This window comes from Cucurbita pepo, chromosome LG04 (genome assembly GCF_002806865.2).
Source record: "Cucurbita pepo subsp. pepo cultivar mu-cu-16 chromosome LG04, ASM280686v2, whole genome shotgun sequence".
Taxonomy (NCBI): Eukaryota; Viridiplantae; Streptophyta; class Magnoliopsida; order Cucurbitales; family Cucurbitaceae; genus Cucurbita; species Cucurbita pepo.
The window spans coordinates 10,282,732-10,299,794 of NC_036641.1; the positions used below are offsets into that span (position 1 = coordinate 10,282,732).

The 17,063-nt window shown below is 34.5% G+C and overlaps 3 protein-coding genes across 3 annotated transcripts; all 3 read right to left on the reverse strand.

The window, feature by feature from the left end:
• Positions 1 to 1,145: 1,145 nt before the first annotated feature.
• On the reverse strand, positions 1,146 to 2,273 carry LOC111792947. Its single transcript, XM_023674580.1, has one exon. It carries the CDS (start codon positions 2,161 to 2,163, stop codon positions 1,558 to 1,560), a length of 606 nt encoding a protein of 201 aa, XP_023530348.1. The 5' UTR covers positions 2,164 to 2,273; the 3' UTR covers positions 1,146 to 1,557.
• Positions 2,274 to 5,316: 3,043 nt separating this feature from the next.
• LOC111793349 lies at positions 5,317 to 5,655 on the reverse strand. The gene has a single exon (XM_023675194.1). The coding sequence runs from the start codon at positions 5,653 to 5,655 to the stop codon at positions 5,317 to 5,319; it is 339 nt and encodes a 112-aa protein (XP_023530962.1).
• Positions 5,656 to 6,049: 394 nt separating this feature from the next.
• On the reverse strand, positions 6,050 to 10,145 carry LOC111793545. Its single transcript, XM_023675474.1, has 9 exons — positions 9,944 to 10,145; positions 9,649 to 9,833; positions 8,860 to 9,041; positions 8,483 to 8,767; positions 8,345 to 8,403; positions 8,203 to 8,239; positions 8,019 to 8,090; positions 7,181 to 7,508; positions 6,050 to 6,592 (listed from the first exon to the last, which is right to left on the reverse strand). The coding sequence occupies exons 1-9, from the start codon at positions 10,053 to 10,055 to the stop codon at positions 6,239 to 6,241; spliced, it is 1,614 nt and encodes a 537-aa protein (XP_023531242.1). The 5' UTR covers positions 10,056 to 10,145; the 3' UTR covers positions 6,050 to 6,238.
• Between the last annotated feature and the right edge of the window lie 6,918 nt (positions 10,146 to 17,063).

Here is a 17,063-nt window from a genome sequence, read left to right on the forward strand (position 1 = left end):
AAACAAAAACCCTTTCTAATCTAATTTCTTGACGGAAGAAAACCCATTTGAATTCTTATCTTGATATATGATACCCATCTATTAAAGAAATAAATAATAGAAAAAATTGAATGGTCGATGTGGAAGCATAAGGTGGACCTAAAGTTCATAGAAATGCGAGAGAGTTGGAGATAAGAGGTTGGAGGATGGAGATTGGATATGGTTGTTCTCGAGGTAGGGAGTTGTCTCCATTCTCGGGATTCCCCCACCTATCATTTATGTTCATACACCAAGTTTATACTTCAGCCTTGAATTTTGAGAAGATGCCAAAATTTCTCTGAACATAGTAATGTATATCAATTTGTGCTGCATGTCTCACCGTCCTAATCTTGGATATGGGGGGAGGTAACGCTCTCGTTGTGTATCATCAAGTTCATGATACAAAGATGGGTAGAATTTCAATTGAATGGACTTTTAGTTTCTCAATATCAATTATTGTGAACATTTGATAGGGTTTGTTCTTCGGATTGGTTTTTCGTGTGGAAGTAGAAGTCGGTCCCTCCACCGATTTGGAACATCACCAGGTTTACCATCCACCTCCACCGTCTACCGCACCATATCATCATGATCACGTATGTTTCAGTTTTCTTCCGTCCAATTCTTTCCTTCGAACTTGGTTCTTTTAACATTTATTTTATGTTGTATAGATTCCAGTTAATATGAATTGAATTTGTTCAGTTTGTGTTCAGATCTCAAAGTGTCCTAGTTCACAAATTCATCCAAACTTGAACATCTCCGCCTAATTTCTCAAATCATAAATCCTACTTTCTGATCACAAATTCATACTTCAAGGACTCCTTCCGTATCAACCTGTAAATGATACAGAACATAAACAGACATTATAACCAACTGAAAACTCGAAGAAACAGAGAAATAGGAAGATTAAAGATGAAATTACTTTACCTTTGAGAAATCACCACGTTGACCGAACGGATATCGGTAATCATCAGCACGCAACTTTCCGGCTACAATTTCACACCGACAATGGACAGAGTCGACAACGGAAAGAAGGAGACGGCCGACGCCCAACCAAACAAGAACAACCGCTCTGGAAACAGTACGAAGCGAGTTCGTGGAACATTAATTCAATGAACTGAATTCACCGATTGGCAGACGAAATTAATTTTATCGTTTCATTTGAAATTAGTTCGAGACTAAGACCATTTAGGAATGAATTGACTGTTAAATTTTGAAATTGGTGAAAAATTAGTGTCCAGAAGCTCCACGAATTGTTATCAATGTCGCGGCAACTATATATGTCTTCCATATATTTATATATGCTGCATATACACAAAGTTATATAGGTTCTCTAGTCCAACTCCGGGCAGCAAGGTTTACTGGAGAGGCAACCAGATATGATTCCCATGCTTCGCCTCCGATTCCGCATCCTTTGAGCTACGATCCGTAACTGCCGTCGAACCAGTGGTCGGAATCTCCCGTCTTCGTTGACGGAAACTCAGAGAAGAGGAAAACAGATTAATAAACCAGAGGATATTCGCCAACGTACCAAAATCTCCATCACAAATCATCGGCTTTCGACATGTTCGAAAGCCGGCTCGGTCTCGGACAGAAATCCGCTCGGCGCCTTTGACTATGAGACGAAGGCCGGATGAGGGACGCCAAGGCACGCTTCACTAAATCGCCTTCAACTCCTCCGATTCTGACAAGAGAGTTCGTCATCGCCGATCTCCGCGCGTTGAGCCGATTAGACGAGTAAGGAGTCGAAGGCTGTGACGGAACGCCTTTATGGAGACTACATCTGAACGAACCAGGATGCGTAGTCGGTGAGCACATGCAGGTCCTCTTCTGGTTGCTCTGCCTCTTCACAACTTGATTCCCACTGATACGAGTGGAAACAGAAATCGGCCGATTCGGAGAAATAGACCGGTCCAATGAAAATCTCACGGACGACGCCGACGGAGAAGAAGAAGGTTGAAGATCAATACGAGAAGGAGACACAGATCTACGGAAAAACGTAGGGTTTCTGGTGGAAAAGCTCGACGTAGAAGACGCAAAAGCCGATGAGCCAGAGGACATAGAAGAAGAATAGGAGCCATAGAATCTCCCAGAAGGTGAGAGAGACCTCAGAACCGGCCCACTCGATTTTCTAGAAGAAACCGCCATTGAAGTTGCAGTCGAAAGATGAGCCAGAGACGAAAGAGAAAGAGAAAGAGGAGGAAGGAAGAAGGTTTTCTTAGAAGCCGTTTTCGGCTATTCAAATTGGCAAACCTAGCTTTACTCGAGCCGTGTATTTATAGGAGAGACGGGGCGAAATTTCTCGCCACGGAATTGCTAGCAGAGTATTACAATTTACAAATATGCCCCTACAGTTGGAAGGATTTATACATCTCACCGAATAAATAAAAATCACTTTTTAAGGAAATAAAAAAATAAGAGCGGTATATTTAAACGCCACCGAATATTAATTTATATTTTTCATAAATATTGCAATGTGAAATTAAAATGAGAGGCTAGAAGCATAAAGGGAAAAGAAAGAAATAAGATAAGAATTACCAAATTGGTGAAAACGCCAAAATGGAAGGGCATTTAAGGGAAAAAGAAAAGGGAGACGGTTTCATTAGTAATGCTATGGGCTTGCAGTTGCAGTTGCGGCGATAATGTAAAATTATTTATAAAAAAATAAAAATAAAATGGCGTTTAGTCTGACAGTTTGAAAGGCAATTGCCACGTACTAGGAATACCACAACTGACAGCCCATTTCAATGCCACGTACCCCATGTATGTTCCGGTGGGCGATTTTATTATTTACTTTAATAATCGAAGAAAATTAAATAAATAATTTGGTGGGATTGGAGTGGACATGTGTTCTTGGTGGTCCCCATTGCAAACTTTGGGTGGAGCGTTTCACATGGGAGTATGGCCCCCCCATGGCAGACCCCCTTTTCCTTTTTCTTTTTTCTTTTCTTTTTCTAATGGAAAAAAGCACAATATTTGGGGATTTATTTGTATGTTTTTTTAATACATAAATAAATTTAAAAAATTAAAAAAAATATCACACAAGTCTCGTGTGTTGCTTTTGAATAATTAATGAGGTGGGTATAGATAAGTTTTTATCTAATATGTAACGTTAAAATCTACTGTTAGGTTAGAATAATATTTTTACACCCTTATAAATAATGTTTAATTGCGTACCGAAATATCAGGTATAAAAGATGGTGCAAGAAGGTTGAAGTGCAATTATTGGAGTTAAAATGGTGAGAGTGCGTTGGGCGACCGCAACTTCGAATTTGTTGTCAAATATTGTACACGGTCTTTGTCTTCTCTCCCATTACAATGTCGTATCTCTTTTTTTCTTTTTTAATATATATATTTAGATGGAATCATTTTTATTATTATTATTATATTATTGAAATATTTTGACAGATCATGGTTGTGGTTTGATTTGATAGAGATTAGGTAAGTGGTTAGTGACTAATGTGATTAAGAATTTAAGATTACCCCATCTTAATCAACCCATTAAATTACTACTCTCTAAGTTTTTTTATTTTTTATTTTTTATTTTTAATAATCAACTCTCTAAGTATTGTTTTAAAATTAATACACTAAATATTTAAAATGTTATTTGAAATGTGAACATATTTAAAGTGCATTGTTTTAAAAAAAGGTATTAGAAGGTGCGTATAATAATCAATTGTGTTTAAACATGTTTGACATTTCAAATCTAAGAATTAAATAAATTCAAAACATGAGTTTTAGACTAATATGTTGCCTCAAACTTGACTTTTTGTTCCATTTTGATGTGGTGCTTTTAAATTTCAATGTTTTTAAATAACTTATTTCGAAGCTTTAAATTTTTAAAAAAATATTATTATTATTTCAAAACACGACCCTAAATTCACTTAAATAAAAACATATTGATAAAAAAAAATATGTTATTTTAGATTTTTAATCATCAATTTATTAAAATAACCATCATAGTTATTTAATTATTTTTTTAAAAATAAAAAAGTGTAAAGAGAGAAGGGGAATTTTCTTGTCTACTTTTTGTGCTATGCTTTTGTCGTGGTGTTTGGTCTTTGATTACAATCATAAATTAATATGATTTAGAAAATAATAATTAATACGAAAGAAAATACTATTTTTTATTTTTTTATTTAAAAAAATAAAATAAAAAGGGTTTAAGCAATCAAACGTTGATTTTTCTCAAGCTTAGAAGATTCCTATCCCATTTATTTTCGTTTCTTATTCTTGGTTATAAAATTCAATTCCCAATCACATGGGTTTTCTTTTCCTTTTTTTTCTTCAATAATTTTCACTAAAGAATCACTTATTGACTGGTTTTTATTTTTTATTTATTTTAAAATAAAACTCAGTGGAAGTTTGACCAGTTTTAGTGTGTGTGATGGTGGAATAAGTCAAGTCCATCTTAGCATGCCAAAACAATTTTTCATTTTGTGGGACAACCATGTACACATGCTCCTTCAAACTTCCTTAGTAATCAAGAACGCGTTAACAATATCTATCAATGAGGGAGAGAACGAGTGTTAACAATATCTATCAATGAGGGAGAGAACGAGTTTTAAACGGCTATACATAACGAGTAAAACTATATACATAATGTTTCTTTGGTTGGTTCTAGTTTCTTTAAAAGAATAATAATAAATTTTGTTCATATTTAGAATATGGTATCAGGAAAAAGTTAATATCAAAACATGAGTTTCTAGAATATGTTATTTAAAGTTGTAATTGTGGTAATTATTATTGTTATAATGCTATGAATTTAATCAATTTTCCAAAATAAGATCATTCCAACACTTACGGATCTAGCTTAAGGCTTAAGCAAGCAACAGAAGATAAATTTTAATTGACAAACATGGTTGCCTTTACTATTTTGATCTCACAAAATCTCGTTATGGCGTAGATTCCATTGAATACTGAACTCACATTGAAATCAACAATACTCCGAGATATCTCTATCAATAAACAGAAAGATTGCTTAAGGAATTTGGAACAAATCAAATCAGAGCGAGAAATGTGGAATGAGTTTTGATCGGTTTATGAATTCCTATGAACACAGGTTGATTATTGCGATTCTCCAGTTCCAAGAATCAGAGCGAAAGAAACAGAGGAGAGAAATGTACAAAAACCTAATTTTATTTCAAGAAAAGTTTGTCGAATCAAGATCGAACTTATGCGATGTTCTATGGAATCTGTACACAAACACTATATTTACGAACTCGTCTGTAAAGCGAGACAGGAAATTCAGCGAAGAGGATCGAAAGAACATTCAGAGCTAGTAAAACCAAAAAAAACGATTCAAGAAACGGCCAATCCGGTTCCGTGTTTGTTCATCAAGCAAAACCTGGAAGGACTGGGATGAAAATTCCTCCGCCGCTGAAGATCGTTACTGGACGGCCTGATGATGTGCAGAAGAAACGCCCTCACCGCATTGGCCTTCGCGTACACCGTAAGCTCCAACTGCGCACTGGTAATGGCAGTAATAGATGATGACGATGACCTAGCGGAGGCCTTGCGGCGGTTCCGGTGAAAACTGCAGCGGAAAGAACCGGGATGGGTGGTCGGAGAACAGAGGCACTTGCGAGAACTGCCGACGCTCTGCAATTTGGAATTGACGGATCTAGATTTTGTGGCCATTGAATTGAAAAGTTGGAAAAAGAGGTGAATTCGTTAGTGATCTTGTGAACTGAATTTCCTTTTTGTGAGGGAAACTTGTGGAAGAAGATTCGTGTGTTTGTGTTTGAGGCATTCAAGGGCTTCTCCTTTTTCTCTTTTCCTTTTTCCTTTTTCCTTTTTCCTTTTCTATTATTATTTTTTCTCTATTTTTATACAAGCCAGTTCGAAGTCTAATTACCTTAATACCCCTGGAAATTCTTTAAAAAAAATTAACTACAATTTGTTTGGTTGGTTGAAATGGGAATTTCGCTAGTTTGAGTAATGGTTGGTTGAAATGGGAATTTCGCTAGTTTGAGTAATGGTTGGATGTAATTAAATTTCGACACTTTTTCGAAACTCTCCGAAAATTTGGGGATTATGGATTTTTGAAAACCTCAACTAAAAGTTTAAACTTTGTGTCAACAAAACAACGTTCCATCATAACAAACAAGAACCGTTCAAAACTTTGTACAGAAATAAATAAGCACTCACATAATGTTCAAATATAGCTACAAGCATACATGGATGGATGGATGGGCGTTCCTTACAGCGGTGTTCTTCGCTATCACTGGGCGTAATTGCCCTGATGGCTCTTTGTAAAGACACGATGTCGACGCTCTCTGGCATAGATAACCCAGAAAACTAACGACAGCATCACGGCTGCAGACACCAGAACCAGTCCAACGTAGATCCACTTTGTGTAACGGCGCAACCCAGGACAATAGTCGTTTTGTATGTCTGTGAATGTCTGTCGCACGAAAGTGCAATCTTCCAAACTGACCAAGTATGGGCCATACTTGTACAAGCCGAAGGTTACGTTTACTGCAGCTGCCATTTGGCTGTAGTAGGTTGGGGTCAGCCGACCAGGAGTTGTACAAATCTCAAAAGCTGAAGCTTCACACACAAACTTCTTCCAAACCTGCATCAAACAAAGTTCTTCCTCCTTTAGATAGAATATCTGTCACAAAGTTTATATGATACCCTGGTTGTTTTCAACTCGTGCCAAACAAAAGACACACTAAGAGAGGAATCAGTAAGAGAGTTCAGCTTTGACCCATTATGTATCGTCGTCAGCCTCATGGTTTTAAAACACGTCTACTGGAAGAAGTTTCCACACCCTTATAAAGAATGCTTCGTTTTCTCTCCAACTGACGTGGGATCTCACAATCCACTCCCTTGGGGCCAACGTCCTCGCTGGCACACTACTCGGTGTCTATCTTTGATACCATTTGTAACAGCAGCTAGTAGATATTGTTCGTTTTGGCCCATTACGTATTGCCGTCAATCTCACGATTTTAAAACGCTTCTACTAGAGAGAGGTTTCCACACCCTTATGAGAAATGCTTCGTTCCCCTCCCATCGATGTGAGATCTCACATGCTATATGAAAGACGAATATGAAAGACGAATCATGAAAGGTACAGAACACAAACTTTATGGTGGATATAACAGACACACTACCGGATCTCAAAAAAAAAAAAACCATTTAATTTTTCAGTTTCACTTACCTTGGTAGCATTATGCAGTTCCACTTCACCCGATGCACACGAACGATCAGTGAGGTCTGAATGAAAAGGGCTGCAGAGGATGGGCATTGATGGACCAGATTGATTGAAATAAAAGGGTTGTCCAACATTTGGTGGAAAGTTACGATTTGCAATTCCAGTGATGACATTGTTAACCACAGTAACAAGTTGAAATGCCACATTTTTTGATTGTGCGAGAGTTTCTTGGGCTGTGGCATTATCCACACACGGGAGGATATCATCCAAAGCTGTATGAGCAGTTGGGTTTTGAACCCACTCATTCATTGAAACGCATGTGTCTTCTACAACACTAATGTGTATTGAGATAAGAAGTCAGCAGACAAGCATCGCAGAGGTAGTCTTATCAAGAACAGCTTAAAATTATATACGACATGGAAAAGGCTTGCCTTATCACAAACAGCTTAAAATTTAATACACATCATAATGTCTAGACCCACATGCATAAATTTCAAGAAAGTTGAACAATCTTCCATTTCAAGTAAAGCTAAAACTGCCAATGAAGCCTATTACCTTTTCACTTTTCACTAACAGCTTGCAGATATAAGGAAGAAAAGGGTATGCACCAAAATAAAAAGTTGATTGAAGAAAAATTCTTTACTCATGATAGACCCTGCCCCACGGGCTAACTTAAGCCAACAAAGGCAACCTCGTCTATTTATGAGTAGTAATTTCAGCTTAGCATCGAATACACGAGGCAAAAAATATAAATGAACTAGATCCAATGCAGATTATCCAATACGATGGAGCAAATCAATGGAACATCAAAAACACTAAACAAGTCATAAAGAAACAAACTTACTTATGGAGGAGAAGAAAAACTCCACACAAAATGAATGTGCCAGCAACAAGAATCCAACCAATGATCACCAAGCTGCAGCAAAAGGGAACTAAGTGTTCATCACAAGGAATATGTGCAGAAGAATATACGCATCAATAACATAACAAATTTGAATTCATCAGTAAAATCTGAGACGTAAACTTACGAGTACACAAGAGACTGCATCCCAAGGACGGAAAATACTGCAAAGAATTGGCAGAACAAATACAGAAGGGATGAGCTCTATTGCATTTGATAAAACCTTCATGTGTTGTATCTTCTAGTATTAAGAAATATAAAACACTTACAAAAGCCAAGAAATGCCAGAAGGAGCATAATAGCAGCAAGAATTATAAGAGCAAGCCTTCTGAAAACAAGAGAAGAAACCATTAATATCCAGATAAGCAAGCACCATAATGTTGTCTATGGCGATTTGATCTTCTTACATGTGATTGAGTACAGATTGGATATCCTTTGAATTATCTCCAGTCTTCTGAGAAAGAGTTGTAGCAGAAGAGTTGAGCTTTCTATCAATATCATCGATTTTGCCTTTGACATCTCCAGAAAGAAACGCTGATGCAACTCCTATCTTCTTAGCCGCACTAAGGTAATCTGATACATTACGGAGATTGTCAACAGTTGTTTCAGCTTGACTCACTACATAGTCCAGTGTACTTGTTGTGATGCTGTGAAACTTCCCCTGACCCGTGTACAAAACACCACACCCAACACTGAAAACCAAACATTAAATTTTGAAGATCAAATTTCTTCAAAATAGTGAACAATATGGAGAAGGCCAAGGGGAAAAAAGAAAGACTTTTACATTGCTGCAATAGTAAAGAGGATGAGGAAAATGAGAGAAAGAGCATAAGCCAATCGAGAATATCCATAAGGCTCCCTTCGACAGCAGCAGTAGCATAGGCAGATGAGCATCAAACACAATCCAAACACAATGAACCAAACCCCAGCGATGACAAAGAAGGGAGCTGCTGTAAAGGAAACAGACTGCAGAACAGGACAACGATGAGAACAAAAACAAAACCCCAAGAGCAAATTAGTTCATAAAATAAAGTAGAGAAACAAATTGTTCAAGAACATTTGAAATAAAGTTAAAGTTAAACACAAAATCACGCCAACCATGAACAACAAAGCCTTCAATTAAAACTATCACTATCAATCACAGACCAACTCACAAATTCATAAAGCAGCTATTAAAATCAATGGCTCCTTCCCCTTCTCTGATTCTGTACATTCTAAAACTTTCTTGCTGACTATCAAGGCAACTATACTGTTTTTGAATCCATGACAGCAGTAATTCCGGGAGGAAAAGAAAAAAAAAACAAATGAAAACTAATTACGAACTCAAATAGAGAAATGAGAAGGAAAATGGATATCTGACAACAGAGCAAGCGGGAAGAAAANAAAAAAAAAAAAAAAAAAAAAAAAAAAAAAAAAAAAAAAAAAGCAAAGAACTTAAGAAATTCAAAACCCATTGTAAATTTAACCGAAAAGAACAGCAAAACCCTATCGGCAGTGGTTATTCACAATGTATAGAAAGAAGAAGCAACGCACGCACAAATGACAATACAAAACCAGTTAGAACGAAACTTACAGCCCAGTAATGCTTATTGCGTATATTCCAGCCCCCAGTATAGAGCTCAAAATTATTAAGAGGGTCTTTCCTCTGCGTCCTACTCTCAGCCAAAATCAGAGATGAATTATCAACGGTGGCTTCCGCCAGATTCCTACCCGTCGTCTTCGACAGCTCCACTGCCCGAACCAACACTCCAGGGCTAACTGCTCCGATCAAAAAAAGAAAAAGACAATAAAGTCACTCAACAAGTAGAAAAAACGAAGAGAAATGGACACGAGACTGACAAGGGGAAAAACAGGGGAAATTAGAGTACCATGGAAGCGGGAATAATGGAGGTCAGAGCCGGCGGCGATGGTAGAATGGAGGAGAAGGAAAAGGGCAAAGAGAATAGGGAGAGTGAAGAGAGTTGATCTGAAAATCCGCATAGCAGTGATCGTCGATCACTGCGTTGCAGGCTGTGTTCTAATTCTGAGAGCCGAGAGAGAAAGAAAGCCAGAGATCTGTGGGGCTTGCACGCTTATGTTTAGAGGTTCGGAAGAAGAAATTCACTTTGTACCCAAAATACCCTCGCTTTCTCTCTCATCGTTCTATAATTCCCATGTTTTTTCCCTCTTTACCCTTCGTAATAATGCCTTATTACTTAAAAATTAAATTACATTACATTTATACCCTTGTCTCTAAATCCTATATAAAATATAATTATTTTAAATTTTTATTTTCCAAATATGTCCCTTCCATTAGTTTTGGTATTAAAAGAAAAATTAAATTTGAGGCTATAAATAATATTTTGGAAGATTTGTTTTAATAATTTCCTTTATAAAATAGCATTAATGATGCAAAATAAATATGCCAAAATCAAACAGGCTTTGGGGTTTCTTTTGACTGTTAAACAGTTATTACTGAAATAAAATGGGTCTACATTAAAGGAATGAAATGTAAAAAATTAAAAGGTAATTTTGATCCACTTATATTTAATTACACAATATAAAAAAATTAGGAACGTCAAAAGTTTAATAAATATATATAGATGAAAATCATTTATCTGCATGTCATAAATTATCTTTAAATTTTTTATTTTTATTTTTTAAAATTTATGAACATTTTCAGAACAGTAAAAATATTTTTGAAATTTTTTTTTTAAAAATTACGAGTATTAATGAAAGTTTAAATAAATTATACCCAACTTATAATTAATAAAAGTAAATTAAAAACATGTGTGCATTGCATGTGGAACTTTAAATTCTTTTGGTATTAATTAATTAACTAATTAATTAATTGAGGGAGACGTGGGTGGGAAGGACAAGATGGTAAAAAGGGGAATAATAAGGAAATCGTACAAATTTGGAGCCGCGCGCTTGGCGCTTGCATTTTGTTTTGCGCGGTCTTCTGGCTGCTGGAATACTTTTGTCAAATTCCAGTTTTCGCCCTCGTGAAAGATACACGTGTCACAAACCGATTAATAATTTAAATAGGAAATATTCTGATGTGGGACCCACTTGACAGAACAGTTCCGTTCCGTTCTGTCTAACACGTTTGTTTTGTGACGCGTCGTGAACGTGTCCTTGCGCGCACCGACTCCCTAGTTTCAAATTTCCAATCGGATTGTGACGGTTTTATTATTCTTATTTTTAATAAATTTAAAATACATAAAAAAAAAAATCTAATTTGTAATTATTAATTAAGACTTACCATTTTAATCTAATCCACTGAGTTAATATTTGAACTTTATTGATTATAAATATAGTTCATTAAAAGAATTTCCATTTTAGCATTGTATTTTATATAATCTAGTAGTCTTTTTCATTGATTACAATGACATAATCAAATTTGATTAAATTTTTATTATATTTGGATATCATTTATAAAGTGAAAAAATAATCTAAGTGGCACGGTTTATTATTTAAAAAATGAAATTATTATAATAAGCTTATAATACTATAGCAACATAAATGTTATAAATAAAGCATTCAAACTATTCAATAATTAATAATGTCTGCGGTGAATGAAAGTAGGTTAGCTGTCAACGTGGGCCTAAAGCATATGCTTTCTTGGATGGGTACCCAATTTGAGACATAATTATCACTTTTTAGATATCAAATATTTCCATTCATACCACCTTCCACCTTTCCTTCAAATATAATTTAACCTAACCGCTTCAACCACCCATCACGACAAAAATTTATGTCTTTTCTTCACGTACATCATCACGAATTTTATCTTTACGGTTTAAGTAACATTCGAGTAACCGAGACCATATCTAACATAGAATGATTCTGAAGATAAAACAACTCAGAGTAACTTAAAAAATAATTGAACGTCAGGTGTCCTGGCCCCCTTAAAATTTTACTAGATACACGTGAGTGAAAACAACAGCATGTTGAAAGGACTCGTGTTTATCTGTGAGATTAGTATTCATATCGGTGTGGATACATGGATATTAAAGTTACTGATTCGATAATTTATTAAATAATTTGTTAGAATGTGGTTAATGGCATAAAGCACCAATTAAGTAAAAGAAATGTTGTCACATTGTAGATAATGCAAGAAATAGTATATATTCTCTCTACCATTCATTGGTTTAATTAAACCTATTTTGACATTTGTAATTTAATTATTATTATTATTTTACATCTGGAACTTTACATTATAGTAGTCAATAAATAATAATAATAATAAAAAAAAAAAAAGTGTTGAAGTAAAAAGACAAAAATTAAAAGCCCATTTGGAATAATCTTTTTAAAAAGCTTAAAAACAAAATTCTAAAAACTAAAAAGTATTTAGAAAGTTATTATTATTCTTTTTGTAATGAATTGCTTTATTTTTAAAAAGATTTAATGAGCCTACCACTACGTCTTCCGAGATCCATTTGGGCTACTTATGGGCCTGGCCCACTATATCCTCCGAGATCCATTTGGGCTTCTTATAGGCCTGGCCCACTATATCTTCCGAGATCCATTTGGGCTTACTTATAGGCCTGGCCCACTACATCTTCCGAGTGCCAAATTCTTTGGGGGCCAGAGCCGGAAGTGGATGGGGGCGAAATTACGAATTTCGCCTATGGTCAGAACGTTTATGAAAATAATAAAATTTTAAATTTTCTTTTTCTATGTTATAAACGTAATTTCACTAATTAGTCGTTTATTTAGTGAAATATTGAGAATAGATATGATCTTATATGCCCCCAACAAATATTATGTATTGATTGAAACATTATTGTATAAAATTATTTAAAGTTTATATAAAATTATAATATAATAATACAAAATAATAGCATAATTTGAGTATTAATGTAACAATCTTATAAAGCGTTTAATTTCAAGTATTTTTATTTTTAAATTTGGAGATATAATTGATGTAATTAAAGTTGTGAGTGCAACATCATATATAATTAAGGAGTTAAAATTATTATTTTATAACAAAGAACCTGGTTTGAAAATCGTTGCAAATATTGTGATTAATACAACCTGATTCGGGAACGATCAACAAGTGAAGGATGGATCCTTTTGCGCTAGTATTGTTGCGAGATTGGTACTTGGTAGCTTGATCTTCTAACGAGCAAGCTAAGTCCATTGAAGTGAATTTCTTTGAGCATAATGTTGAAGTAATATCGAGGTTTAAATCCTTCTCTCTCATTTTGCTCGATAAATTGATTTTTTTAGTTTTGCGAATCAATGAAGGAAAGAGAAGCGTGTAACCAATTTTTAGTTTATTTTAAAATCCTAGTTAGGTTTCGACGAATTCTATGAAAGAAAATTCAAAACGGATCGTTTCGTAACGTGTAGCTCTAGACTAACCTAATTTGAATCAAATTGGGATAATATCATAGGGTTTGAAGTTGTATAGAAAACGCCATGTTAGAGCTAGGAAACCCTAGCTAGGGCTAGATAAAGTGTGGATGGAAGAAGAAAGAATGTGATATTATACATAGGGGGCCACTTGGTTACGGGAAGTGCTTACACATCCATGTGCCTTTGTAGCCTTACACTCCCATGTGAGGATTATAAACTCATAGGTATGGCCTTACGAGAAAGTAGACGTGAGATCTTACATCGACGGGAGAGAGGAACGAGTGCCAACGAATACGTTGGATCCTAAAGGGAGAGGATGGTGAAATCTCTCAACAGTTAGAAAGGAGAACGAAACATTATTTATAAGAGTGTGAAAACCTCTCCCTAGCATACGCGTTTTAAAAACGAAGCTCAAGAGGAAAAGTTCAAAGAAGACAATATTTACTAGTGATTTCGAACATAATTCTCTTATAGTTCAAGTGAAGAAAGACGATAGTTTTTCATTTAAAAGACTTTGTATTTAGACTCATACCGAACCCGATGGAGAAGAGGAGAGGTTGACAATAAATACACATCATTCTCATATCATTTATTGGCAAACCAAACCCACACCATTTCACAATTCCACAAGATGTTCTTGTGTTCATCATCCGACCCATATAATTAATACTCATGTTGCATTCTGTTGATATATAGATACCCATTTCATATGCCTGCCACTCTCACTGGACCCATCTTTGAATATCATGTCTTTTGGTTTTAGGCTTCTTCTTTCAATTGGGTCTCCTTTTTTCTCCTTTATGCGACCAAATTAAGTGGAAAGACGATCATTCTTGAAGGAGCTACCAAAATATAAGACCATCAAAATTTGAAGAAGCCTCCAACCAAAGGAGACCAAGAACTATCCCCATGTGCTTGTCAAACAATGACCCGACAATGTCATTTCTGAATTCCCCTCATCTTAGTATGTTTTTGTAGTACGGTTTCGTTTAGAATTATTACGTGATGCTACGACGATGCTGCTAGAAAGACCCGACCTATATACCTTCTTCGAGCTTGCTTTCTCACTCGCTTTATTGGATGTCAAATCAAATTTAGGGCAAACTTCGTAAACGAACTAATCTAACCCATTTTATGATAGCTTTTGCATGGTACTCAATCAATAAACATGAAAGTGTGCTATTTCATCCCTTCTCTTACGCTAGGTCATAGGTAATGTCTTGAAAAGTTGAGACAAGACACGTGGGAGAAAGTTGCATTCGATACGTTTTCCAAAACTAAAAGAATATATTTTTCAAACTCTACTCCTCCCACCATTCAAAATCATCGTGTTTAAAAACTACGAGCATTTTTTGGTCTAAACATTTGGAAGATGGTGTATTTAGGCTTATAATATTGGTTATTTTGTTAAGTTTATAAGATTGAATTAATCGAACCCGAAGTATATATAGCATATGCTTTTTTTTCTGTGACTAGAAAGATTATTCGTTTGATTTATGGTGAAAGCTTATGTAATGACATTGGAGATGACAAAGATTTGTTACAGCATACAACATTTATTAGAGACCCAACCACTTTTCTGACAAGGAATAAGACATCTACAAGTTGCATTTGTCGCTAAGGTATTGTTCATATTTTTATCCAAAGTTACCTTTTTTTGTTTACCCAATATGTTTTTTTTTTCCTATTCTATGGTCACAAAAGAATTATTTTGATGCCCATCATATCCCAAGAAAAAAAAAACAACATTAAAATTTGTAATTGTGTTACTCTATTTTAAAAATATAATCATTTTTATTCTCGTACTTAGTTTAAAAAACTAAACTAAAATAATTATCTAGGAACTAATTTAGGAATTCTATATATATATATATATATTTTTTTTTGTCTATTTAGCAATAGTTGATGTATCATACTGAAAGATCTTATTTTTTGGAACGTGTATCTTATCGATTTTTGCAATGGACTCGATAAATGTGTCGGGTCATGAAGAAAATACGTAGAAAAAAAAATCCAATAGTAAAAATAGGTAAATTTAGCCATAAAACTAAGGAGGTAAAAAATATCTCTATCTTTATTCTGTCTATCCATTTGGGCAGAGAAATTTCACCTCGGGATGCTAACGGTAAATTTGTAATTTAAAGGTATATTGGGGAGATTATTACAAAAATTGAACTTATAATAATATATTTATAAGATTTTAACTTAGATTTTCGGATGAGAATTTAAATAGATTGTTTCTTTTATTTATGAATTAGATTTGAAAAAGGATAATTTGTACTTTTATTATATTTTATTATTATTTACTAATAAGTATATTTTAATGTTGTTTTTGGTCTTTTTAGACCATTAAATTGGAAGTTTGGAAAGTTTAGGTAGAAAAATTAAATATAAAGTCAAGAATTAAAAATATGTTATGGTTTGACCAGACATTAATCCAAAAAATACGTAGGAGAAGGAGGAGAAGCATGGTTTTTATTACATTATTTTGTTAAGGTAAAGTACATATTTTTAAAACACAACATTATATCATATAGTTAGTTATAGCTACCACTTAATTTTATATTTCAAACATCCAGTTTCCGAGGAACATGTGCTGTCGCTTTGCCGGCACCTATATCCTTCCTCCCATTTCCACTTTGTTTTTTTTTTTTTTTCTTTAAATACCCATATTTTAGAAATTTATTAAAATATTTTAAATTCTAATAAATTTCTATATCACTTTCGATATTTTTTAAAAAAATAAGACAATAATTTAACCCAAAAAAAAAAAATTATATTTTTGTGCTTTTTGGGTTTAGGGTTTGTGCCAAAATATTTGTTTATTTAATTTAATATATGAGCTTCTCATTGAGCATGTTACATAAAAAGAATAGGAAGGGAGGTGGGTTATTTGGATAGGTTCCTTGATTGAATAAATATTTATTTTAATATATACTCAAAAGAGAGAATTAAAAAGGAATAAAACAAGTACATTACATTTAATTTAAAAAAATTAACAAAATTTAATATATATTATGTCACATTTAGAACAAAAATACGTCTCGAAATTGGGTTTATAATCTTACAATCTTATAGATTCTTCATGAATAATAGATACTTATTTTAAATTTTGAGAAAAACATATTTATAATAAAATTTAAAAATGAGAAAAAAAAAAATAATGGAGAGAAATTGTGGGACACGCGCGCCCGTTCCGGAAGGTGGGGGAAGCTGAAGCTGAAGCGTGGGTATGGTGGAGATGGGGTGGCGGTGCCTGCATGGCGGATATGCCACGTCATTAAAAAGTGGGGCCCAAGATATGGACGTCCACGTGGAGAGACCATGGCACCACGTCGGTAAATGCGGTGAATTATAGTTGTGCAAATTGGTGTCTTTCACCGTTTGTCTAGTCACTCTCGCATGCAATGCATTAAATCTGATTGTTCCCCAACACATGCCTTTCGACCCCACTAACCCCTTTCTCTTAGTTGACTACGTGGCATTTCACCCTCCAAAATGATTTCAAAATTAAATAAAAAATAAAAAAAATCAAGCTATAAAATTTATTACTATTTGAAATCTATAATGAATTGGCACATCAAACTCCAAATCAATAAAGTTTAATGCTTAAAAAAAAAAAAAGGTATAATCTCGTAACAACTC

Bases quoted from the DNA above. Each gene is read 5' to 3' on its own strand.
- LOC111792947 (XM_023674580.1), bottom strand. From the start codon at position 2,163: ATGGCGGTTTCTTCTAGAAAATCGAGTGGGCCGGTTCTGAGGTCTCTC.
- LOC111793349 (XM_023675194.1), bottom strand. From the start codon at position 5,655: ATGGCCACAAAATCTAGATCCGTCAATTCCAAATTGCAGAGCGTCGGC.
- LOC111793545 (XM_023675474.1), bottom strand. From the start codon at position 10,055: ATGCGGATTTTCAGATCAACTCTCTTCACTCTCCCTATTCTCTTTGCC. The intron at 7,509-8,018 runs GTAAGTTTGTTT...AATACACATTAG, and splicing joins GTTTTTCTTCTCCTCCATAA to TGTTGTAGAAGACACATGCG. The intron at 6,593-7,180 runs GTAAGTGAAACT...TGTTTGATGCAG, and splicing joins AACTGCATAATGCTACCAAG to GTTTGGAAGAAGTTTGTGTG.